The 26,877-nt window shown below is 40.4% G+C and overlaps 1 protein-coding gene across 3 annotated transcripts in view; it reads right to left on the bottom strand.

Moving 5' to 3' along the window:
• Nucleotides 1-26,877, bottom strand: part of SPECC1L (sperm antigen with calponin homology and coiled-coil domains 1 like) — a 142,592-nt gene that overhangs the window by 48,241 nt on the left and 67,474 nt on the right. For all 3 annotated transcript variants that reach the window (XM_058690955.1, XM_058690953.1, XM_058690954.1), the window contains 5 exons: nt 24,759-24,832; nt 23,183-23,358; nt 18,512-18,675; nt 14,121-14,212; nt 8,329-8,419 (listed from right to left, as the gene is read on the bottom strand). In XM_058690955.1, the coding sequence (XP_058546938.1) occupies nt 8,329-8,419; nt 14,121-14,212; nt 18,512-18,675; nt 23,183-23,358; nt 24,759-24,832 (597 nt within the window). The remainder of the gene's footprint in view (nt 1-8,328; nt 8,420-14,120; nt 14,213-18,511; nt 18,676-23,182; nt 23,359-24,758; nt 24,833-26,877) is intronic.

Below are 26,877 nucleotides of genomic sequence, written 5' to 3'. Positions count from 1 at the left end.
ATCAACCAGAACTGGGGGGGGGTGGGGGTGGGGGGGGTGGGGGGGAGGGGATGAAATGCAGACTGTGACAAAATTAATCTAACTGTATTACAGAAGCATGATAAAACCACACTGAGAGTGATGAAAAAAGGGGCTGATCTACGTATCTTTAAGAAAACAGGGCTTTTGACCGGATACTCTAAGGTTAAACACAAAATGAACTGTGTGCACTGTACTTTGGTAGATTTGCTTCTCAGGGGGGTATGGTGTAGCAACTTTGAAACTACTGCATACAAACAGGAGGGTTCAACAAGTAAGTCAATATATTGTAGATAATGAGAGCCAGGTTTCCCATTGTTGGGAGAAAGAAGGTATAAATAAGGAATAGGAAAAAGCTTAGAATGCACCCTTTGGTGCTGGCTCGGAGTCAAAGACATTAGCACAAACTCATGGTTTTTGATATAGAAATAATACATATGTGTATGTACACATGGGTTGGTATACATGCAAAGTTTTCCTAGCTCCATCCAGAGAGGGACAGGAGGCATTGAAACCTCAATGAGCAAAAAGCCAGCACCCAGATCTTGTTTTCAAATACTATTCTCTAATAAAAGTAAGCAGGGATCCTTGGAGAAGTGGTTAATTCCAGAGCTAGTAGAGGAAAAAGAACAAGTCTGGATCACTTGGTGCCCAAAAGTAAGAAAGTGCTTTTGAGGGGAGGGGGGCTGTGTCAAAAGAACAAGGAATCAATGTGAAAGAGTTCCCAGTGGCTCCCAAGTTGAAATAATTTAACAAAAGAAATAACAGTAAGAGATTACAACCCAAAGAATAAAATAAATGCCCATGAGTCTATACTAATACAAATAACTGTTATAAATAGAACAATAGGTATAATAATATAAATAATTCCTTACAGAAAGAAAGAAAACAAAATCATGGTATAGAACACCACAGTAATAATTACTGCAGGCAAAATACACAAACAGATGCTAAAAGCAGTGAAAGAAAGTTTAAACAGGAACAGGATATTTATTAATTACCAGCAGACAACCATCTTAACCAAGTGGTCATGGCCAACACCGCCAGTAGTAAGATGTACTGACCTTACGTGCCCCTGATATGATGATACCCTGAGAAGGGCACCTCACCTCTGTCGGGGTGCTTTCCCGACAGTACATAACCTCAACCCCATCAGAAGGAAATACCACACAAACCCATACTGAGAGATATTCTAAAAAGTTCACTGGTTAGTATTCTTCAAAGTCATGAAAGAGAAAGACTGATAAACTGGTGGAGACTTTAGGAGGTAAGACAACTAAGTCTTAAAGTGGGGCCCGGGATTTGACCCTAGAATAAAAAATGGGCAGCAGTGGAAAAACTGGTGAAATCCAAAGTCTGTAGTTTAGTTCATAATATTTTAATGATACAGATTTCTTATTTTTGATAACTGCCCTATGGTTGTATAGGATGCTCACATAAGGGAAGCTGGGGAAAGAGTGTAAGAGAGTTCTGTAATATTTTTCCAACTCTTCTGTAAGGCTTATCTCAAGAGTTTAAAGGCTGAGAGAACACCATAAATAAATATTGCAATGCATGCTCAAGTGTACCGACTGCAACTTACCTTGAAAAGCATTAAAAAAAAAAGCATTAAAAAAAAGATGGATAGAGGGATGGATAAATGTGATAAAGTGAACACAGCAAAATGCTATAGCATCTAGATAGTAAGATGTGGGTTTCCACTATGTAATTTCTTCCAACTTTTCTGTATGTTTAAAATTTTTCATAATAGTATGTTGGGAAAAAAATATGAGCCTAGATACTCTGGTTTATCAAGACAAATACCAAGAACTACAGAGAAAAAGAAGGAAAGGGCAGGGGCGGAGAAGGGGAATGTTTCAAAGTGAATAGGTAGATACTCACTAGACTATAAATAAAAGAGGGTAGTGTAGTAGTATGTCTATTTGAATTTTCCCTAGGAATTGTGCTGCTAGAGCTGGATCTAGGGCTGGATCAGATCCAGAATCTGATTTAGATCTATCTTCTGAAGAATGAAAATTACTGTGAAACTGTAAACAGAAAGCTCTTTTGCTTTTACTTATATTAACTTAAAAGAGACTATAACTTTTAACAAAGATTTGGCTTTCTAGTAAAACCTCCTTTGTATCACATTTATTATATGCACCCTTACCATAAATCAATGTTTTCAAAATACTGTGTTTTGAAACTTTTTTACATCTCTAGATTCAAGTAATACAATTTAAACAGATGATAAGAGTATGAATTTCTTGGGGCGCCTGGATGGCTCAGTCGGGTAAGCATCTAACTCTCGATTTCAGCTTAGGTCATGGTCTCACAGTGGTGGGATCGAGCCCCACGTGGGGCTATGTGCTGTCAACATGGAGCCTGCTTGGGGTTTTCTGTCTCCCTCTCTCTCTGCCCCTCCCCGGCTTGTGTGTGCACATGCACTCTCTCTCTCTCTCTCCCCCTCAAAATAAATAAACATTAAAAAAAAGAAAAAGAAAAAAAGAGTATGAATTTCTTTGGAGCACCTGGGTGGCTTAGTTGGTTTGACTGTCCAACTCTTGATCTTGGCTCAGGTCATGATCTCAGGTCAGGATCAAGCCCTGTGGCAGGCTCTGCACTAAGCATGGAGTCTGCTTAAGACTCTGACTCACTCATTCTCTCTCTCTCTCTTTCTCTCTCTCTCTCTCTCTCTCTCTCTCCCCCTCCCTCTCTCCCTCCATTCCCCCCACCACTCACTCACACTTGCTCTAAAATAAAATTTTTTTTCATAAAGTATGAATTTCTTTACAGAACATAACTACACTTGGATTAATCAACTTTCACAGATACCAAATATCTGAGCCATGACACAGGACACTCACCAGGTCACCCCGATACTAAGCAAACCTAGGTTCCCCAACCATCTGCAACATCCAGCTGAGGTCTTTTGCTTAACACTCTGGACCTTGTAAGATCACTGTGCAAGTGGGGACAGTAAACACCTTTTCAACCACCTGTATGCATGTATCTGGTTAGCAGATCTATCCTTTCCTGCTTACTAGGCCATAAACACTAACTCATATCCTATCTACAAAGAGTCACTGAGGGGGCACAATCATGACCCTAACCAACATTACCAACCAAACAGCATTTGATTAGTCCATTTATGATAAGATTTCTCGACTGAAACATTTTTCTGCAACTGACACACAAGCATGATGCTAAAATAGAGCAAACACAAAACCCCTATACCTGTTATAATACGCTTAACTGACAAAAACACCAAATTCTCTAACTTAAGTGTAGTAGAACAAGAGGCAGCATCTTTTAAAATTTTGGTAATGAAGCCACTGAAATTTTCAAAATGAAAATTATACATTGTTCTTTAATTTATGTCATAATAAAAGAAACCATCAAGGAAGAAAAGTGCTTCAAGAGAGAGCCTAGAAATCCTACTCTCTTATCACAGTTTGGATAACCATGGTAGCTTTTAATGACCAAGAATCACTTGGTTGTTCTTAGTTGCTGGTTTTTTTTTTAAGTTTATTTTGAGAGAGAATGAGAGAAAGAGTGAGCAGGGGAGGGGCAGAGAACAAGGGAAAGAGAATCCCAAGCAGGCTCTGTGCTGTCAGTGTGGAGCCCAACACAGGGCTGAATCCCACAAACCATGAGATAATGACCTGAGCTGAAGTCAAGAGTCGGATGCTTAACCAACTGAGCCACCCAAGCCCCCTAGTTGTTCTTCGTTTTATACGTGGTTTCTTTCTCTAATGACTGTTTAAAATAAAAGATCACACTATCAACAAATTCTCAAATAAAATTCACCTAAGTAAAGGGGTGCCTGGGGGCTCAGTCAGTTGAGTTTCTGACTTTAGCTCAGGTCATGATCTCGCGGGCTCGTGAGTTCGAGCCCCTCATCAGGCTCAATATCAGCATGGGAGCCCACTTCAGACCCTCTGTTCCCCTCTCTCTCTCTGCCCATCCCCTGCTTGTGTTCTCTCTCTCAAAAATAAACATTAAAAAAAAAAATTCACCTAGGTATGTTGCCCACTCTCTCTTGTATTTGCGCTGTTTCAGCTAAGCCCCATGAAGCACAGTCTAAAGTGGAGAAGGAGACCTGAATTAACACAGACTGACCACATACCCCCATATCCAATAGCATTATCATTTGATACCTTACCAGGTAATAAAATGAGGAGAACCAGGGAAATGTTGCATTCAGCAGAGCCCTGGAGACATTTAACACATTTAGTCTGTGTCAATAACCTTGGCCCACCAACCTTCCACACCCCCATTCTGTACCCACAAAAGCCAAGTTAATAGGAAAAACTAAATAATATTCTTTGCCCAATTTCCCCAATTTGTCCTTTCCCAGAATTACTTGGGGTGCTTATGAAAATGAAGTTTCCAAGCTCCCTTTCCTAGAGAGTATATGGCAGTAGATCTGAGGTGAGGCCCAGGATTCCCTATTTTACAAAATGACTCAAGTAAGTCTTGTCAACAGGTTAAGTTCAAGAAACACTGCAGGTGCTGGCTTTCCCCAGTAAACCTTGCCTAGTTGCGAGCCAATCAAGAAGAGCCTGGGAAGGTAGCTGCTGAAAGGGGAGAAGGCTCCCATGGTCGGCTTCAGCATGGCCTTCAGAAGTTTGGAAGGCCCTGAGTCACTTCTCATTGGAGCATGGGGCATCCCCATCTTTCTCCAACTGTGACATGGGGACTCGGTTTTTTCTGGTGTCCAAGGATCACCTCAAGGCTCTAAAGATAGGGGTCTCTCCCATAGGCCTGTCACTGGCCCAGGGTTATTTTATACATATTCTCAAAGGCTGTGGTATCGTGGCTCCTGGCTCCAATTGAACTTGGCACTGACTGCAGACTTTACTGATAGAACTAGGGCACATGCAACAGGCAGCTGAGTGGGAGTGCTCCTGAACCCTTGGCTTCTATTTTTGTCCTTAGTGCCTGCAGCTTATAGATGCCCAAAACATAACGCGTAGTGATGCTTTCTCACAACCACCTGCCAGCAGCTAAGCAAAATTCTAGAGACCTTGGTTGCCTTGCAATGAACTAAAATCTTGTACTCAGACAATAAAGAGCCATCCTTCTCAGCCACTTGTGCTATTAAGTTCACACATAATAGTAATAAAATTTAACAGTGGGCATTTACTGTGGACTAAAATCTATGCTAAGCCTTTTACAGGCTTTAACTTCATTCACTCATTTTACAATTTATTATCAAGAGCCCAGTACTTTGTAACAAGTGCTGAGATACCTCAGTGAACCAAACAGACATAAATCCTTGAAATCACGGACCTCCCGGTTTAGGGAGGAGGCAGACAATAAAAGTTACAGATAAGTCAACTATGTAGCCTGCCCGAAGGGATAAGTACTAAGTTAAAATTTTTTAAAGGGAAGAGGGGTCTTGGAAAGGGCATGTGAAGGAGAGTGTGGTTTATAATTTTAAGTATGGCATGCAGGGTCCAGCTGAGATGAGACTAGAACACCTCACCTGCATTGAAGGAAGGCAAGAGTGGGCAGTCTGGACACACAGCAGAGCACTCCAGCAGCAGACACGCCAGCCCAAGGCTCCTCAGTCAAGAGTGTGCCTGAGTGCCCAGGGAGCACAAGGAAGTCCATGTGGCTGAGCAGAGTGACTGAGAGAGAAATGTGGGAAGGCCAGAGAGGCAACCAAGGCCACACTGGGAGGGCCTAGAGACCACTAAGAGAACTCTAGCTTTTCTTCTGAGAGAAATGGGGAGCTAGGGGAAGGTTTTGAGTAGAATGACGTGTTACAATTTCTATTTTTCAAGATTACGCTGGCTGAAGGGTTAAGAATAGACTGTGAGGGGGATTAAGAATCTTTTTGCCAGAACCCATGTGAGAAATGATGGTGGCTTGACCAGGGAGATGGTGGTAGAGGGAAGAGCAATGCTCCGAGTCTGGATGCAGAGCCAATGGAGCTTCCTAAAGAATGAAACAGTTTTGTAACTTTGTAATGGTGACAGATGGTATCTAGTAACTAGACTTATTGTGGTGATCATTCTGTAAGGTATACAAATACCGAATCATTGTGTTGTATACTTGAAACAAATACAATGTTATATGTCAGTTATACTCCAATTAAAAAATGGATTTGATCATGAAAAAAAAAAAGAGCCACACAGTTCTCACATATGGGGTCTAAGATAAAGAAGGGGGTTAAGGATGACTCCAATAAAACTGCCATTAACTGAGATGGAGAAGACAGACTACAGGTAGAACAAGTTTAGGAAATGTGAGAATCTTGTACTGGACACACTCAGTCTGAGAGCATTCAGTATCAAAACGGAGATACTGAATAGGCAAGTGGATAGATGAGTCTAGAGTTAGGGGAGAGAAACAGACTGGAGATATCCATTTGACAAATAACAGTTAAAGCCATGAAAAAGAATATAGTAACAGCGTGAGTACAGAGAGAGAAGAGAGGCCCAGGGACTGAGCTCGGAGGCACACCACCACTGACAGGTCATGGAGGGGGAGCAAGCACAGGAGATGGATGAACAGCCTGGGAGGGAGGGAGAAGACACAGGAATGGGCATCACAGAAAGCAAAAAGAACTTCCCAGAAAAGGGAGTGCTCAACAGGGCCACATGCTGCCTACAGTCCACAGCAGATGAGGACTGAGAGGTTAGAACCACAACATCACTGACAACCTTGACAGAAGCAACCTCGGTGGAATGGTAAGGGTGAAAGATGGAGAGTGGATTTAAGAGCCCGGGAAGAGAGAGATTTAAGAAGTTTGGGATTATTTCCAATTCACAGATGAGAAGACAGCCTCAAAGAAGTCAATGGCCAGGACACACAAGGCCGATGATATATGCACTCTACACATACATAATCCTTAATGAATTCATCTGGGAGGGAAGGGTGAGAACATGGTCAAGATGTAGACAGAGGCTTGATACCTTCTACTCTTTTTTCCATTAACAAAAGGACCTTCTGAGAGGAGAAAAGCCCTCAAGTCATGATTGATGAAGGCACCAGGGCAAAGAACCAGGGGTAGAAGGCAAGCCTTTGTACAGGGAAGGGAGCAGCAGCACCATCTTGTGTTCCATTGTCCCTAAATATGGGCACAACCAGTTCACCTGAACATTCAAGACTGGCTGCAAAGGGCCAGTTCCATTGCCAAAAGGAATGCCTCCTGCACCAGGTGCTCCATGGAGTCCATAGAGCATCCTCTGGTTCTTTAAAGGGTTAATTCTCTCAAGTCTGCTTATTTCCTCCCCAAAACTGCTGAAACTTTGTAGTCTCACGCTTAGAAGCTACCTGCCACAACCAAGAAAATGTGCAGACAAACACATGGAGGTGTCCAGCATGCATCAGTGAGAAGAGCTCCAGGCTCCTGAGGGATGTACACCCCTGAGCACATCCATGCCTACCGCAAAAGAAGTCCAACATCTGCATCTCACAGCACCAACCCCAATGCCAGAAACCATTTCTCCAGTGCACTTCAGCACCACACAGGAAGAGGCAGTGTAGGTAAGAGAAGGAGCTCTCACTTCCAAAGGCAGGAGATGTGGGTTCTGGTACTGGCTCTACCACAAGCTGTGTGAAAATGGGCAAACCCCTTACCAGTTGACAAAGGAATGGACCTTATCTGGACCTCATGTCTCAGAGTCTCAGTTTCCTCTTGTGGACAGTAATACAGAATACAGAGGTTGAAAGAATGGGCTTTTTGGTCAGGCTGCCTGGGTCCACTATTCATGAACTATGTTAACCTGTATTAAATTATTTAACTTTCTGAAACCTCATTTTTAGTAGCTATAAAATGCAGAGGGCAGTACGTACCCCATCAAGAACTATGAAAACAAAGTGTCCAGTAATGGTGTGGACCCTCCACTGCCTACTGTAATGCTACGAGAGAGCTGTCTTCCAAGATGCATTTATTAATAACTAATCTCCCCATCTATAACTAAGACATATAATTAGTAAACTTCTTTTTTTTTTTTTTTTTTTTTTTTTTCAACGTTTTTTATTTATTTTTGGGACAGAGAGAGACAAAGCATGAACGGGGCAGGGGCAGAGAGAGAGGGAGACACAGAATCGGAAACAGGCTCCAGGCTCCGAGCCATCAGCCCAGAGCCTGACGCGGGGCTCGAACTCACGGACCGCGAGATTGTGACCTGGCTGAAGTCGGACGCTTAACCGACTGCGCCACCCAGGCGCCCCTAATTAGTAAACTTCTGATAAAGATATATACCAGATCAGTTGAAATAATGTCAAGAACAAAGAAAATCAAAATTTATTTAGCCAAAAAAGTCTAAAGAATAAAAAATGAATAGCGAAAGTGAAAGACTGTGACAGATATACCTTGAACGGGGATCTCCCCATAGTTTGGTCTCTTATCTGACAGCGCTGTCAAGGGTTTGGATGCAGAGATTGGCCCACTTATAGAATGTCTCTGAAATCATAAGATAAACGGTATCAAAGTTAGCTTAAATCTAGAGCTGGGACTCACAAATAAAGTCAATGTTGTAGAGAGTAAATATTTAGTTATGAATTTGCATAATTCTTTCCACATGATTATAATAAGACTAACCATACACACACTTACAGGCATATAATGCAATCAATACACTATTTTAAAAATTCACAGAAATATCCCATGTGCCCATTACTGTTTACCCCAATGGTAACATGTACAGTATAATATCACAACCAGGATACTGACATTGATACACACAAGATCGAGAACATTTGCATCGCCACAAGGATGCCTCCCATGACTTTTGTACAGTCATACTTTCCCTCCCCACATCACTGACCCCTGGTATTTTGAGTGTGATCTCATTATTTTGTTTAAAGAAAATTCTTAAATATTACATACCAATCAGCTAAATATGAAATGTGCTCCTACTACAACTGCCCCAGTACAACCCGTCATCTTGATCCAGCACCACTGCAGTGGCTTCCCACTGGCTTCCCCATCTCTGATCTTATACCCTCTCTCCTCTGCTTCATCTCCTGCCATCTCTAGGTAATGCTCAAATACCACCAAACTACTTATTTTCATACAGTTCATGGTGTTTACATCTCTGTCCTTTCTGTCATGCTTATTTCCCCAGTCTTTTTTTTTCATCTAGTGAGCATCAAACTACTTATTTCATATTCCCAGGAGAAAAGTATGCACGGCTCAACTTCACATCCTTATCAACAGTTGATATGGTCTTTTAATTTTAGCCATCTGAAAGGGTACATAATGGGATCTTATTGTAAATTTAATTTTTACCTCCCAGTGACTAATGGTGTTGGACATCTTCTCATGTGTTTACTGGCCATTTGTGTATCTTCTCTTAGGAAGGGACTTTTAAAATCTTTTGTCTGCAGGGCACCTGGGTGGCTCAGTTGGTTAAGCATCGGTCTTTGGCTCAGGTTGTGGTCTCGCAGTTTGTGAGTTCGAGCACAGACCCTGCTTTGGATTCTCTCTCTGCCCCTCCTCTTCCCTCTCTCTGGCGCTCTCTCTCTCTCTCTCAAAAATAAATAACTAAACATTAAAATCTTTTGTCTGCTATTTACTGGTTTGTCTTCGATCAAGAAGACAAATACATCTTGGAATACAAGTGTTTTGACAGATAAATGTATTGCAATCATATTCTCCCCAGTCTTTCATCTCTTAATTTTTTTGTTTTGTTTTGTTTTGTTTTTGAAGGAGAGAGACAGAGCATGAGCAGGGAAGGAGCAGAGAGAGGGAGAGAGAGAGAGAGAGAGAGAGAGAGAGAGAGAGAGAGAGAGAGATACAGATACAGAATTAGAAGTGGGCTCCAGGCTCTAAGCTGTCAGCACAGAGGCCAATGTGGGGCTCAAACTCACGAACTGTGAGATCATGACCCGAGCTGAAGTCAGACACTCAACTGACTGAGCCACCCAGGCGCCCCTCCAGTCTTTCATTTCTTAATTATCTCTCAGAGCAGTTTCAAATTTTGATGCCCAATTTATTACTTTTATTTTATAATTCATTCTTTTTGTGTCCTAAATAAGAAATCCTGGCCTTCTCCAAAGTCAGGATGATTTTCTCTAACGTTTTCATTTAGAAGTTTTGTACCTTTACCATGTACATTTAGGTCTACAGTTAATTTCAGGTTTTGTTTTTTTTTTTCTTTTTAAGTTTATTTTGAGAGAGAAAGAGAGAACATGGGGGAAGGGCAGAGAGAGAGGGAGAGAAACAGAATCCCAAGCAGGCTCTGCACTGTCAGCACAGAGCCCGATGCGGGGTTCAAACTCATAAACTGTGAGAGCATGACCTAAGCTGAAATCAAAAGTCCGACACTTAACCAACTTATCCACCCAGGAGCCCCAGTTTCAGTTTTTATACATGCCTTGAGGTAATGGTTGTGGTTCTTCTTTCCCCATGTTGATTCTAGCTGTTCCAGAATCCTTTGTTGGGAAGGCTATCCCTCTCCATTGAATTACCTGGGCACCTTTGTTGAAAATCAACTGACCTATTGCTGGATTTTCTATCTATTCTGCTGATCTCTTGTCTATGTTTAAACTTACGTCAGTAATTGCAACTTCTGGTACTCTAGCTATTTGTGGGATGGGGAGTTTACCAGCTTAATAAAGACTTTGTAAAAATGAATAAATAAACAAACTAGGTTGGTACCACACTGTCTTGATTACTGTAAGTGTTGTAATCAGGTAGTATAAGTCCTCCAAATTTGTTTCCTTTTTTATCCCCCAGATGCTCTGGATATTCAGGGTCCTTTGAATTTCCATATAAATTTAAATTTTTATTATCAATTTCTACAAAATAGCATGCAGGACTGTCATTGGGATTGTGCTGAATCTACAGATCAACGTAAGGGAGAACTATAAGATAATAACAACGAGTCTTCCAATCCATGAATATATCTCTCCATTTATTACTTAATTTCTCTCAGCAATGTTTTATACTTTCCACTGTACAGATCTTGCACAGTATTTTGTTAAATGTATTGCTAAGTATTCCAATTAAAAAAAATTTTTAATGTTTATTTATTTTTGAGAGAGAGAGACAGAGTGCGAGCAGGGGGAGGGGCAAAGAGAGAGGGAGACACAGAATCCGAAGCGGGCTCCAGGCTCCGAGCTGTCAGCATAGAGCCCGACGTGGGGCTCAAACTCATGAACTGTGAGATCATGACCCCGGTCTAAGTCAGACACTTAACCCATTGAGTCACCCTGGTGCCCCAGTATTTCAATTTTAAATTATTCACTGGAGTGACTAGATCTAAGAGTTAGCAAGAGGGGTCCTCAAGACATAGCTAATCTTTTTATAAACTTACCTTGTAAGTGACATCCCATGCCTTTTGCCACACTCTATTCATCAGAAGTGAGTCAGGAAGTCCAGCCAACATGGTTCCATAAGAGTGTGACTACCAGGAGGTGAAAGTCACTGAGAAGTATTTGAGAGGTTGAGTACCCCAGTTACTCATGGATCTCCTAGGTCTTTTTGAGCTTTGTTTTTAAGGTCTTTTAAGGTAGGTCTAGCATAGTGTTTACTCAAGAGCTGCTATTTAGTTCTACTTCATGGTGTGCCCCTTAGGGGTCTCTAACGAATGTTCCAAGTATTGCAAGATTTCTCCATGGTGACCAGTGACAACTCAAACGATTCCCTGCCCTGTGTGAACTATGGGAAGTGTTTGCTTGACAGCTCCCTGGTAACTCTATTTCCTGAAAATTGTTCATGCAGCCTTGTGAGAATTCACCCTGTGACTGGCATTTAAGCAAAGACTCACAGGGATGCCTCTGCAGAGTTCTAGACCCTTCCTCTGTGTAGCTCCCTTCTCCCAGGTCCTCTGCCTTGCAAATTCTAGCTCTCTCATTCTTCCTGAATGCTGATCTGGGTCTCTTCAGACCCAACTAGTTCCCCCTTCCCAGCTGTATCTGGATTCATCTCCCCTGTACCACCATCTGAAACCTCCCTACAGGACATGTGTGGACCCAGCAGGACTTTTATTAACTTGTACTCATGGATCACAGTCTTGTACTGCCTGTTGTATGTGTCTGAATATAACTGCTTCCTATAATTTGTCCAGTGCTCATGTTGCTTGGGGTGGCAGAGCAATCTGGCCGCCACTCCTGCACAGCTAGAAGAATTCCCACTCAGAGAGTTTTGAAAACTAACAATGCCAATCTTGGGCCCTATTCCATAGAGATTCTCATTCACTAGGATGAGGCCCAGGAATCTATGATTTTCATGCACAATTAGGTTTGAGAAGCACTGTGCTAACTATAAATAACCAAGGACTACAAAGCTACTAAATGGGACTTGTAATTATTAACTTTTTCAACTTACAGAGATCTTTTACCTCCTATCTTTACAAAGTCATGCTTTGTACATTAAATTTCAACTGACACATACCATTTAAAGAAACTTCACCTTATTTGAAGTTTATATTTTGCACCTTTATTTTGCTTTTATTTGTATCTTGAGGTCTTTAGAAAAAGTGTGATTAACAGAGAGCACATAAAGAGCATTAAATCTGGGCACCTTGCTGGCTCAGTCGGTTAAGCGTTCAACTTTGGCTCAGGTCATGATCTCGCAGTTTGTGAGTTTGAGCCCCACACTGGGCTGTGCTGATAGCTCAAAGCCTGGAGCCTGCTTCAGATTCTGCGTGTGTGTGTGTGTGTGTGTGTGTGTGTGTGTCTGCCCCTCCCCTGATTGCACTCTGTCTTTCTCTCAAAAATAAACAAACATTAAAAAAAAAAAAAGCATTACATCTATAGATGGGATATGGAATTCCCTTCCCTTCTTGTAAATTAAGAGCATAACACCTTCTATATACATGCAAATACAGAGCCACTAACTTGCAGCATTACAAATGCAGGAGTGCACTTTTACCCTAAACGTCACACAGGAAAAAATTAAAAAAAAAAAAAAAAAAAAGTATTCATTAGCAAAATACATGGCCAATAATAGTTAACACAGAACAAAAGTCTCCACTCACAAATAAAATGCTCCCAAACCCTATGGCCAAGGCTACCCTGTATCACAGGGTACTAGGTTGAAGGCCATTTTTTCTTTGGCTACTCTCACCTAAGTGGAAAAACTCCACCAGAGCCATTCTTTCCAAAAGTGGCTAACCAACAAGAGCACAGTGAGAGGGCCTCTTGGGCACTACAGAGCAATAGCCATCTGCCTTGCTTCTGGTCTGCATTTCCACAGTGGTCGAAGAGCAACTTTGGAGACTTGTCTACAATGGATTAGCAATGCCCTTGTGCTAGCAATGCCCTTGTGATATAAAATGGCCCACAATGAACCACACTTTTCTGAATTCATGCCTTGTGCAGAACCCTCCCACTCTGAATCTGTGCTAGCTTTATGACTTGGCTGGACCAAAAGAATGGGACAGAAGTGACACTGTCCAAGTTCCAAGACTAGGTCTTAAGGGGCTTTGCTAACTTCCACATTCACCTTCATGGAGTTTGAGACACTGCACCATGAAGGAACCTGAGAGGAAAGACCACATGGAGAGAGTGACCCAGCCATCCCTGGTGACCCAGGCCCCAGACCACCCTACGGCTAAGTGCAGCTGCAGAAGTGAGCCCACGCAAAACCAGCAAAGAACTGCCTGGTCAACACTGAAATGTGAAAAATAATACAACTGCTGTCTTAAGCCACTAAGCTTTGAAGTGATTTGTTATACAGTAGAGACTCAGACATGCCAACTACAGCTTCTACTTAGAGAGATGGTCTCTGGAGCCACATGCCCAGGTTCGAATCCCAGTTCTATTACTTCTTCATTATATGATCCTCAGCAAGCTGCTTAACCTTTCTGGGCCTCAGTTTCTATATGTGAAAACTAGGGGTAAGAACAGTACCAAATACTCAATAGAGCTGTTTTAAGGATTAAATGTATTCACATTATAAAGCATTTGGAACAGTGTAGAACACACAGCAATTACTCAACCCCTGTTAGCTACTGCTATTATTGGAGACTTTCAGAAGAGTAACATAATTGACCTTTACATAATTTATCTCAATGTAAGGATACTTACAACATTTCACAATTCCAAGTACATCCCTCATGAGGTTGTCACTGCCCCCCTAACGTAACTGTAAATGACTCTGAAGAGGACTTTCAAGTGCTGAGGTCCTCACAGCCTACATGGTCATGGACACTTACCTGCATAGGGGAGACAGCTGCTGCAGGAGGGGTTTTCATAGGACTTGGACTCAGAGGCGTTCGAGGAATTGCAGCTGCAGCAGGGTTTGGTACTACAAAAACAAACAAATACTGAGTGTATCACCGTACAGTGGACGCTTTCATAACTGGTCTCCCCTGAAAGGTTCCCAAATTATCCAATGCTCTGGCTCCCCTGGAAACCGTCCTGACGTCTAACCTCCACAACACAGACACAGTTGTGCCTAGCAGGTGGTGCTTCTCCCGACACTAGGTGGACTGCCTGTTCCTCAGAGTCCTTGCATTGATTCTCAACCCTGGTTATGCCAGTCATTTCATCTTTGCCATTTAATTAACTTTTGTAGTTAAAGAGCTCCATAAGCCAATGAAATTCAAGTTCAAAAAACCCAAGAGGAGTATTTCCATAAAGGCATCAGGTGAGAAGCCTGACCCACAGTGGATGCACATTCAACGAAGGAACACTGGAAAACAAAAACAAGAAACAAAGGAACGCTGGGCTCCTATTCATCTTTTCTCATGTTCTCCTGTGGAGTTCATCACTTCACAAGTATTTTCTGGTCTGCATTTAATGCATGATGTGTAATTATTCACTCGCATGTCAGTCTCCCTCTCTAAACTAAACTCTTCAAAAGTAGGATTCATAATTTACTCACTTCTAGATACTTGGGCTTGGTACAGATTCTGGTAGAGGGTGCATAAAAATGGTTATTCATTTGAAGTTAAATTAAATACAAAACAGGACAAACCAATGAAATCAGACATATCACACAGTGAGAAAAGATGAAGAAGTAGATCACTGTAGATCACTGTGGACCTTTTAAGGCAGCCAAGCACTTATATTTAAATTGCTATTGGGGCGCCTGGGTGGCTCAGTCAGTTAAGCGGCTGACTTCGGCCCAGGTCATGATCTCGCGGTCTGTGAGTTTGAGCCCTGCGTCGGGCTCTGTGCTGACAGCTCAGAGCCTGGAGCCTGTTTCAGATTCTGTGTCTCCCTCTCTCTGACCCTCCTCCGTTCATGCTTTGTCTCTGTCTCAAAAATAAATAAACGCTAAAAAAAAAAAAAAAAAATTAAAAAAATAAATAAATAAATTGCTATTTCCTTTTAAGTTTATTTATGTTGAGAGAGAGAGAGAGAGAGAGAATATCCCAGGCAGGTTCTGCACTGTCAGCTCAGAGCCCAATGTGGGGGCTTGATCTCATGAACCATGAATGAGATCATGACCTGAGCCAAAATCAAGAGTTGGATGCTTAACCGACTTAGCCACCCAGGCGTCCCTTAAACAGCTATTTTTAGATTCATTTTTTTTATGGAGATAAAATTCACATAATAGAAAGTAATTTTAAAATGTATAGCTCAATGGTATTTAGTATATTTACAAGATTGTGTAACTATCATCACTTCTACCTAGTTATAAAACATCTTTATTACCCTAAAAGGAACCTCAGTATCTATTAAGCAATCACTTCCCATTGATCTCTACCTGAGCCCCTGCCAACTGCCAAACTGCTTTCTGTCTCTATGGATTTACCTATTCTGCCTATTTCCTATAAATGGAATCTTACAACCTGAAGTCTTTTGTGTCTGGCTGCTTTCACTTAGCATGTTTTCCACATGGTAGTATGTATCAGTACTTCTTTTATTCCTCCTTATAGCTGAATAATATTCCATCAGATGGACACACCATATTCTGTTCATCCACTGATCGATTAATGGACATCTGGGTTGTTTCTACATTTTGGCTGTTGTGAAAAGTGCTGCCGTGAACACTTGTGTACAACTATCTGAATACTTATGTTAACTTGTTTTGCACATATAATTAAGCAGTGGAACTGCTGAGTCACTTAGATATATTTTATTATAACATTGCTTTTTCTTTTTTTTTTTTAATGTTTATTTATTTTTGAGAGAGAGAGAGAGAGAGGGGTGGGGGAGGGCAGAGAGAGAGAGGGAGACACAGAATCTGAAACAGGCTCCAGGCTCTGAGCTGTCAACACAGAGCCCAACGGGGGGCTCGAACTCACGAACTGCGAGATCATGACCTGAGCCGAAGTCAGACGCTCAACCGACTGAGCCACCCAGGTGCCCCTATAATATTGCTTTTTCAAAAAGATCAGTATAGAAGCAGATTTATCATCTTTTTGCATTAGAGCTCGTTTCATCAATATTTTGAATAACTGCATGACTTTTAGTGTAGACATTCCGTTATTATTTCATTTTAGAAGAATAGATTTTTGTAAGTCTTTCTTTCATCTTAGTCCATCATATTACCCAGAGGTAGCCACTAACAAGAGTTCCAAGTGCATCTTCCTGCACTTTTAGTGCAAAAATCTATGTATTTAAAAAACAAAATCACGCTATACAATACTAGTCTGCAACTTACTATAAAGTATTGCAGGCATATTTTAACATCAGTACTTCGAGATTGACCTCATCCTTATTAAAAAATGCACAGTATTCTACTGTACTAATGGGTCATAACTGACTTAATCCTTTAAATGGGCACATAAGCAATTTTCAGGTTTTCCATTTTTTCAAACAACGCTACATTGAAAACTTTGTGTGTATAGCTGTATCTATGCATCTTTATAAACTTGTTCCAGTATTATGTATGAGAACTTCAGGGTCTCTGAATATGGCATTTTAAATTGGAAGATATTGTCCTCCAAAACATCTGTACCAACAGTGTGTGTGAGTATACAAGTGACTTTTGCTCTGATTTTAAGTCAAAGAAAACTGATTTGTGTATAGTCATAGAACATAGATTATAGAAACTCTATTATTAGAGTGAATTAGTATAAAGCCTATCATGAAGTTTAAAGAATTTTTAGAAGAAAATATAAATTTTACGACACCTTATATTTAGTTGTTTTTTTTTTGAGATTTTACTTATTTTTTAAATGTCTACTTATTTTGAGAGAGACAGAGAGAGAGAGAGAGAGAGAGAGAGAGAGAGCACAAGCACATGTGATTGAGTGGGAAAGGGGCAGAAAGAGGGAGAGAGAGAATCCCAAGCAGGTTCCATGCTCAGCACAGAGCCCGACATGGGGCTCAATCTCACCTCCTCAAAATCACAACCTGAGCAGATATCAGGAGTTGGACACTTAACTGACTAAGCCACCCAGGAGCCCTAAGATTTTAAGTAATCTCCACACTCAACGTGGCGCTCAAACTCACAATCCTGAGATCAAGAGTCACATGCTCTACTGACTAAGCCGGCCAGGTGTCCCCCATTTAGTTGTTTTTAAAAACTACATCCCTGGGGTGCATGGGTGACTCAGTCAGTTAAACATCCAACTCTTCATTTCAGCTCAGGTCATGCTCTCATGGTTTGTGAGATGGAGCTCCGCATCAGGCTAAGGCTGACAGTGCAGAGCCTGCTTGGGATTTTCTTTCTCTCTCCTCCCTCTGCCCCTTCCCCTGCTTGTGCTCACTCTCTCTTTCAAAATAAATAAGCAAACATAAAAACTACATCTTTTTCCCTTTCCCAGAGCTGAGGATTAGAGAGATGAAAAGGAGGCAGGCATCTGAAGGTAGGAAGAATGAGCTTCTGGGTACAGAAGAGCCCATGTGACATGGAGCCTGACTTATTTCTGGACTGAAGTCCAGTGAGGCAGGAGTATAGAGAGCAGGGGAAGAGTGATCCAACTGAGGCAAGAGGAAGGCAGGGTCAGACCACGTAGGCATCTGGGGATCTGTATTTCATTCTAACTATAATAAAGCAGCTAAAGGAGTTTAAGCAAAAAAAAGATCTTTTTGTCATGAAATGAAATGGAGAGAACTGAAATTAGAAGATATGGTGGTTGGTACTAGCAGCTGATTGTGCTGCTAGAGATGGAGAGAAGTAGACAGAACAAAGATGTGTCTGCTAGAGGCTAGACCGACATATGGAGGTGAGAAAGAAAAAGGATTTAAGGAAGGAGGATTTCTGGCTTAATTAACTGGGTAGAACAGTGCTGCCAGTTACAAGGGGAAAGACTGAAGCTCAAGGACAAGAGTGTGGTTTTGGACAGAAGATGTGTAGGAGATACCTGAGTGTCAATGTCAAGCAGGCTTTTGGATTTATAGACTTATAGGAATTTAGAGGAAGGGAAAGAGCTGAATTCATACATCCGGAAGATTTTAGGCACAGAGAAGACACTCAAAATCCCAAGACTATCTTAAGACCAAGTCTGAGACCAAGATGTCTGAAGTTGAACAGATCCTAAGTCTCCTGCTAAAGTCACTTGACTGTAAGACTAACTCATTAATACTACATGAAATTTGATGAGGCTTAGTTAGAGAGTAGGATGGTAAAGAAAATCAAACCAGGCCAGAGAATTGATGGTAAGTGAATAATGACTGCCTGCCCATGGCATAGGGTATAAGAAATTACCTTGCGATGCACTGTCGAAGGATTTGATGAGGGTTTTTACCGTTGGGGTTGGCTCAGAGGAAGTTGAGGACCTTCTACTCAGTCCCATCCCTTGCCTTAAGGCTGCCAAATCTCTCTCAACAGCATTCATGTAGTTGTACACCCGGCCTCGCTCTTCCTCTTGCCTGAAAACAATATTGAAATCAGGGAGTTTTTACACATATACTAGCAAATAACATTTTCCCCTCCCTACTGAAAAGCACTAAAAAGTATCAGTTTTTAAAAAGACATTATCAATAGAGCTGAGTAAATTACCTAGTCTAATATTCTCATTTGCTTGGTAAATTCCAGGAAATGATATTAAAATTTTTATATCAGGTTATACTAAATAGGTTAAGTAACCATCAGAATCCATTTTCATCTGAGTAAGTGTAAGGTGAGGACATCAGTAATCAATTAGCAGTAAAATGGGAAGTGGACTGGCCAAATATCTTGACTCAGAACTGGGGATTTCAAGGTTCTGTCCTGCTTTGAAGAGTATGGGAATTCACCAGTACATATGGATTATCTGTACTAGCAGGATCTAATATGCCATGCATAGACATTGAAATACAAAGAAATGAAATCAAAGCTCATACTCTTTAAAACAAACAAAATCTGCTACAGTCTCCAAATAGATTTCTACAAAGGAAAAAAAAAAAAAAAAAAAAAAAAAAGCCTGGGCCCATATTAGTAACATGAGTCTCTGAGATGCTCAGTGTGATGGATCATGAGTCATTGAAAAAAATCAATTACACTTTATTTCTGGCCAGCTCTAATTCACTGAGCTGACAAAAGTTTTCATCTGTAATGAGATTCAGTTGCAGAGTTTGTGCATGTCATAAAACTATCAAGTAAGATTATAGGTGGACAAAAACAAAGTCAGACCTTAGGAAATTTTGGTAGCCACTTGGCTCTTCCGACAGTTTTTTTCCTCCAGATGTATCACAGGGTCTCATGCTCAGAAGGTTTAACAAAGAATCTGTAACAGTGATTATCAAACTTTTTGGTCTTGGAGCCCCTTTTCACTCTTAAAAATTACTGAGGATCCCAAAGAGCTTTTCTTTATGTGGCTTATATCTATTGACATTTATCGTAATGGAAATTTAAACTAAGACATATTTAAAATATTTAACGAACTAAAAATAAAAATAAACCCAGGACTTATCAATATGACATATTTTTATGAAAAACAGCTCTTTTCTAAAACCAAAAAAAAAAAAAAAAAAAAAAGGAAAAGGAAGAAGAACAGCAGTGTTTTTACACTTCTCCATATCTCTTTGATAGCTGACTTAATAGAAGACTGCTAGGGGCACCTGGGTGGCTCAGTGAGTTAAACATCCTTGATTTTGGCTCAGGTCATGGTCTCAGTCTCACAGTCATGGGATTGAGCCCTGTGCTGGGTTCCGTGCTGACAGTGTGGAGCCTGCTTGGGATTCTCTCCTTCCCCATCTCTGCCCTTCCCCACTTGCTTATGCACATGTTCTCTCTCTCAAAAAATAAACTTAAAACAAAATAGAAGACTGCTAGATTCTCATTTCTTCTCTATTCAGTCTATTGCAAAATAAAAAAGAACAAGCCTCACAGATAGTAGTAGCTGGAAAAGATTGTTTTAATGATATTAAAATAGATAACTGTGGCTTTTTAGACAACTGAGACTTTTTTCCTTGATACTATACCAAAATGTAGTAAGTGGTGGTTACTTAAAAGTTAGGTGCAATGTGGAATTTGAAACCATGTGAATAAACTTTTCCTATTCTGTCCATTAAAAATCTCCTAGCCTAATGTGGAGAAAGAGGAACCTTTTGCATTGCTGGTGGGAATGCAAACTGGTGCAGCCACTCTGGAAAACAGTATGAAGGTTCCTCAAAAAATTAAAAATAGAACTACCCTACAACCCAACAATTGTACTACTAGGTATTTATCCAAAGGACACAGGTGCACCCCAATGTTTATAGCAGCACTATCGACAACAGCCAAAGTATGGAAAAAGCCCAAATGTCCATTGACAGATGAATGGATAAACAATGGATATATGTGTGTGTGTGTGTGTGTATACACAACATATATATACATGTGTATATATATACACACATACATACATACATACATACATACATGAAGTATTACTTGGCGATCAAAAAGAATGAAATCTTGCTATTTGCAACAATGTGGATGGAACTAGAGTGTATCATGCTAAGAGAAATTTGCCAGTCAGAGAAAGACAAATACCGTATGACTTCACTCATATGTGGAATTTAAGATACAAAACAGATGAACATAAGGGAAGGGAAGCAAAAAAAATATAAAAACAGGGAGGGGGGACAAAACATAAGAGACTCTTAAATATAGAGAACAAACTGAGGGTTGCTGGGGGGTTGTGGGTGGTGGGATGGACTAAATGGGCAAGGGGCTTTAAGGAGGATACTTGTTGGGATGAGCACTGGGTGTTATATGTAGGGGATGAATCCCTGGATTCTACTCCTGAAATCATTATTGCACTATATGTTAACTAACTTGGATGTAAATTGAAAAATAATAAACATAAATAAAAATTTAAAAAAATAAAAATCTCCTAGTCTACCTGACATTTTAAATAGATTTTTACCTATATGTGACTGTGTAAGATCATGCATTGGTCATACTCAGTGTTCACTGAGTTACCTGAATTTTCCAAATGTTGACATCTGTCATCATAGGATTTATTTTTTAAAAGTCACATTTGTTTATATCCCCAGTGATCTCATCAGGAAACTCTTTAAATATGGGAAGCTGTTCTCTGTCTCAAAAATAAATAAACATTAAAAAAAAATTTTTAAAAATTAAAAAAGGGGCGCCTGGGTGGCTCAGTCGGTTGAGCGTCCGACTTCAGCTCAGGTCACGATCTCACCGTTCGTGAGTTCGAGCCCCACGTCGGGCTCTGGGCTGATGGCTCAGAGCCTGGAGCCTGCTTCCGATTCTGTGTCTCCCTCTCTCTCTGCCCCTCCCCCATTCATGCTCTGTCTCTCTCTGTCTCAAAAATAAATAAACATTAAAAAAAAAAAAATTAAATATGGGAAGCTGCCAAGCTTGCGATGGTGGATACAAGTTTCCCCAAATCCTAACATTCACTTGAAAGCCCACATTTTAGCACTGGCAACAAATATGACCAGCTGTTTTCCTTGAAATGACATGGAGGATCTCTCTTAATTTGTCTTCAAGAAATATCCACCAAATCTGAATACCCATAGTTTGCCAGTCAGAAAAAAACTCAAATTAAAACAATCACAGAAAGCTTTCCTGGAGACAACCTTGTACTTGGGTATATAGCAGACAGAGTGCCAAGTGCTTTATATATACTTCCCATTCATCACATGGAATGTTACAAAGAACATACTCAAGGACCAAAAGTTAGTAAAATTATTACATCAAAGACATCTTTAGGACGCAATGGAATGATTCTATAAGAACAGAATTTCAGTTACTCGGGTTAGCTTTAGAATGAAACATTTCTGATACACCATTCATTTAATAGTATACAGAAAAAAGGTAAAGTAATAGGAGTTTTACACCAATAGAGAAAAAATACTCTTCCACCTCATTCTACGTTCTGCTTAAGGAAGCCAAAGAAAAATGGTTTAGTAATACTTTTCTCTGGGTCATACACTAGAGCTAGGCAACAATAAGACAAGATAGCTTTTCAATGATATCCTGTTAAATATTTTTCTATATTTTTTCCTCTGTCTACTAATTAATGCATAATCAAATTCTTTTTTTTTTTCTTTCAGTAAACTCTATGCTCAAAGTAGGGTTCAAACTCACGACCCTGAGATCAAGAATCACATGCTCTACTGATTCAGCCAGCCATTATCAAAATCTTAGTAATATCCTCAAACATAAAAACTACTGCCCCCCTCCTCCACTCATTAGATGGAGTTTCACTGAGGAACTCAGAGCATATCACAAATGTCATCTCATCTAATACTTTACATGGGTTTCCAATGACCTCTATGTTAGGTGGGAAAAAACACTACTATAGAGATCCAGATGGTTATAAACATTACAACAAGTGAAAACTCCTCAAGCTGAGTGATGGAGAGAAACTCACTTTGCATTCTTTATTTGGATCTCTAATAATATTAAAGTATACTCATCATTGCCCTGAGCACTGTATAGACAGATCTCCTTTAAGCCTTACAGCAATACTGTAAAGCAGGCAGTACTGTCTCCATTTTAAAGATGAGCAAACTGAGGCTTGGGGAAGTTAAGTGGCCTGACCAAGAACACACAGCCAGTAAGAGGCAGAACTGGACAGAAGCCAAGCCTGTCTGCCTCCAGAGTATACATCCTTAATCAGAGGCTATTAATCTAAAGAAAAGTAACAGTACTGGAGTGTGTGGATACAGGAAAGGAGAGACCATAAGGTACCATTCTGGCCCCTTCAGAGTTATTGATTACAGATGCTGCCAACAGCTCTGAAAGATCCATATAGACTGTGCTATTTTACAGGTGTCATAAAATGGGGCCAGGAAAGCTGAGTAACTCCCACTAGCATCTATACTCAGTCACACTAGTGTCAACCCCCACATTCTTTCCGTAATACCACATCACAAAATTGGGATTTAAGTGTTCTCTATTAAAACATAAGCGCACAATTGGCTTCTTAAAACATACTTGCGTGACTTTATTTCCTCCAATTCTTTTGTGAGCTTCTCATTTTTTTCTTGAGCCTCATGTAACCGGCGCTTCAGATCACCAATCTCCTCTTGGGCTTCAGATTTAATGTCATTTGCAATTACCACAGCAGTCTGGAGATCAGCTTGAAACTGCCGCCATTCTGCAGATTCTTCCTACATTAAAAAACTAAATTTTTATTTCTAAAAGAAAGTAATAAAAACTTATAAAAACAATAAAATGTATTTATGATTCAGACTGTAATGCACTGTCCTAAATGATGATTAATTTCTTTTAAATCCCAGAGAATTGCTATTACCATTTCTAACAGGCAACAGGTAATACAATTAATAGTAGTAAACTTGTTCTTAATGAGGAAAAGATTTTCTAGTTGATCTGTCTGCTAAGGCATTAAGCACGAGTGCTCAATCAGTATGAATGACAATAATGTCAAGCCTCCCTTCCTTATGCAAGTTTATAAGTCTTATGAAAATAAACACATTATTTAAAATTTATATAGCATTTTACCTCTGAAAAGCTGAAGAAGGTAGATAAATGGTGTGTGAACCATACTGAAAGATTTTACATGAAAAACTATAAATATCCTGACATCAAAAACTAACAGGAAAAAAAAAATCAAAAGTAAAGGAAAAGGAAGAGGAAGCCAGAAGAAAAACACAAAACTCAAACTAGGCAGACAAAATCATACAAAAAGAGCAGCTAAGGAACTGTATGATCTGCTGCTTCCCACAGTCATGGAGGATGCGGGTGTGGCTGGGTGGGCAACCCGCCCCCCCCCCAGCCCCAGGGCATCTCCTCCACCAGAGCCACAGCAGTCCACTCCCAGGCCCAGCATCCATCACCCCAAAGCAATTTTCTGACACCATGAATATAGCCTAAGTAACTGAGGCAGGACCCAAACTATGAGATGAGCTTCCCCAATCTGCATCAGAGTGGCACCTCCTATTGGCAAGCTGATCAAATCCACAGAAGACAGAAAACCCAAATGGAAACAGCTTGGTTTGGGACACTTTCTAATCAAGAGCTTATAAACTTTCTTTCCAAAATATAACACTTGCTTTCTAAATCCATCTTTTAAAAATTACCACTCATAAATTACTAGTAGATTCTTCTATCCAGAATCTAGCACTGATCCCAACTTGAAATGATGCCATTTACTTTCTGCCCAAAGCCCAGTGGGATCAGTATTTTAACCGTATCTGAAGCTTAAGATGAATGCTAACACAGTCACGGGCTACATGGCACTCAACTTTCAGAAACCTAGGTTTTATTTTATTTTATTTTTTTAATAAATTTTTTTTTTTAACGTTTATTTATTTTTGAGACAGAGAGAGACAGAGCATGAACGGGGGAGGGTCACAGAGAGAGGGAGACACAGAATCTGAAACAGGCTCCAGACTCTGAGCTGTCGACACAGAGCCCGACGCGGGGCTCGAACTCACGGACCGCGAGATAGTGACCTGAGCCGAAGTCGGACGCTTAACTGACCAAGCCACCCAGGCGCCCCCAGAAACCTAGGTTTTCTAATGAGATAATACATGAAGATTTATCCTACCCGAAGTCTCCTGTGGAGTGTCTTGATTTCTCTTTCCATGTCATGTTTTTGGTCCTGGAGTTTTTTAACCGTATCTGAAAAGAGCACAGAAGTTTAAATATTTATTCTTAAAGCTGTGTTCAAAAGGAATAATATAAAGGGAGGAGGAATTTAAATATAACATTAAAAAAAAAGGTCATCCTGCCCAAAGACTTTATTTTTAATACAAAACTTTAAAAGAAAAAAAGAATGTTCAATCCAAGTATTAACCAATATTACTTTATATGGAAAATACCAAATTTAAATCACAATTTCTGGATTGCTTCCTTCCTCAGTGTCTAAATTCTGAAACAAAAAGTTAAGTAAAATCAATTGTTAGAAACACGTACATTGTTGGCTCATAACCAATCAAAATAACACTGACTACTATTAAAGTGTGAATTTTTAATCAAAAGGGTTATTAAACTAAACTCTTTATGAAAGCATAACTTACTTTACACACTGGAAGAAATTCTAAGAAAGTGGTGAATTAGAAAAATTTTTACAGATTTCATTAATTATCTACATAATACCCTGGAGAGCTGCTATTTACATGAATTCTATGGAAAGTCTTTTTATAAAATAAGTGGTATATTCATAAAGTAAATTAATACTCCTCAAATTAGTTCTTGCATAATATAAATTTTCTTCATATAATTCCACATTCACTGTAAACATTTAATTAGTACCGCTAATATGCAAAGTACCATTCTAGATACAGTGGGAATGCGAATGTGAAGGCACAGTCAAGACTGGTGCCCCTGGAACGAGAAATGTATGGGAAGTCACATTCTATTTGGAGGTTCTGCTCAAAAATCCATGCTTAAGAGGAAATGTCTTAGGAGGTGCCACACTGGTAAATGCCACCAAGTAAGTCTATCACAGTTGGTTACTTTGATAGCTCAGCACTTTCTCTTGGCTTAAGCACCAGAAAAGGCACTGATATCTAGAGACAAATACTCTAACTTTACCAGTTGTCCCCCACTGCAGGAGAATCCTATCCTTTCTGTGTTCCAACTGTTTGACTGTTAGTGCCAACACTATTAAATTTCTTTACACATCTGTCTTGACCACTAGACTGGAAACACTTCAAAGTCAGAAGCTATGTGGTAACTTCACAGCCCCAACACCTGGCACATGGTAGAACTGTAAACGGAATAAATGTCGAAACATGCAAGCTAATGGAAGGAGAAAGAGAAAGCAATACTAAAATCATAACCTATGGAGTTTTAAAAAATACTCCACTGACAGGACTGAACTTTCTTTTTTAATTTTTTTATTTTATTTTAGAGAGAAAGGGTGCATAAGCAGAGGAGAGGGGCGGGGGGGGGACAGAGAGAGAGAGAGAGAGAGAGAGAGAGAGAGAGAGAGAGAGAGAGAGAGAATCTTAAGAGGTCTCCTTGCTCAGCACAGAGCCCGATGGAGAGCTTGATCTCATGACCCAGGAAACCATGATCTGAACTGAAATCAAGAGTCAGATCCTCAATTAACTGAGCCACCCAGGCGCCCCTGAACTCTTTATTATCAGGGACATCATCACTATAGACATTGGTGTTTTTGGTAAAAATTCTCTCCTATTCATTACATTTTGTAGTAGGAACCTAGGCATAGTGAACACCTGCATGCAGTGTCACATGTAATCAAAAAATCTTTCTTAAGGGGCACCTGGCTGGCTCAGTCGGTAGAGCATGCGACTCTTGATCTCAGGGTTGTAGGTTCAAGCCCCACACTGGGTGTAGAGATTACTCAAAATTAAAATCTTAAAAAAAAATCTCGGAGTGCCTGGGTGGCTCGGTCAGTTAAGTGTCCAACTCTTGGTTTTGGCTCAGGTCATGATCTTGTAGTTCATGGGTTCTAGCCCCAACCCAGGTTCCCCATTGTCAGCACACAGCCTGCTTGGGATTATCTCCCTCTCCCTCTCTCTGCCCCTCCCCCACTCGTGCATGCTCTCTCTCTAAATAAATAAACTCAAAAAAAAAAAAGCCAAGAGAATAAAAAAATCTATCAATCAATTAATCAATCTTGGGGCACTTGGTTGGCTCAGCCAGTTAAAGTATGTGACTTCTGATCTCAAAGTTGTAGGTTCAAGCCCCATGCTGGG

The sequence above is a fragment of the Neofelis nebulosa genome, chromosome 11 (genome assembly GCF_028018385.1).
Source record: "Neofelis nebulosa isolate mNeoNeb1 chromosome 11, mNeoNeb1.pri, whole genome shotgun sequence".
In the NCBI taxonomy this organism is placed as follows: Eukaryota; Metazoa; Chordata; class Mammalia; order Carnivora; family Felidae; genus Neofelis; species Neofelis nebulosa.
The sequence above is the reverse complement of the archived record's forward strand: the minus strand, read 5'-3'. Positions and strand labels throughout refer to the sequence as shown.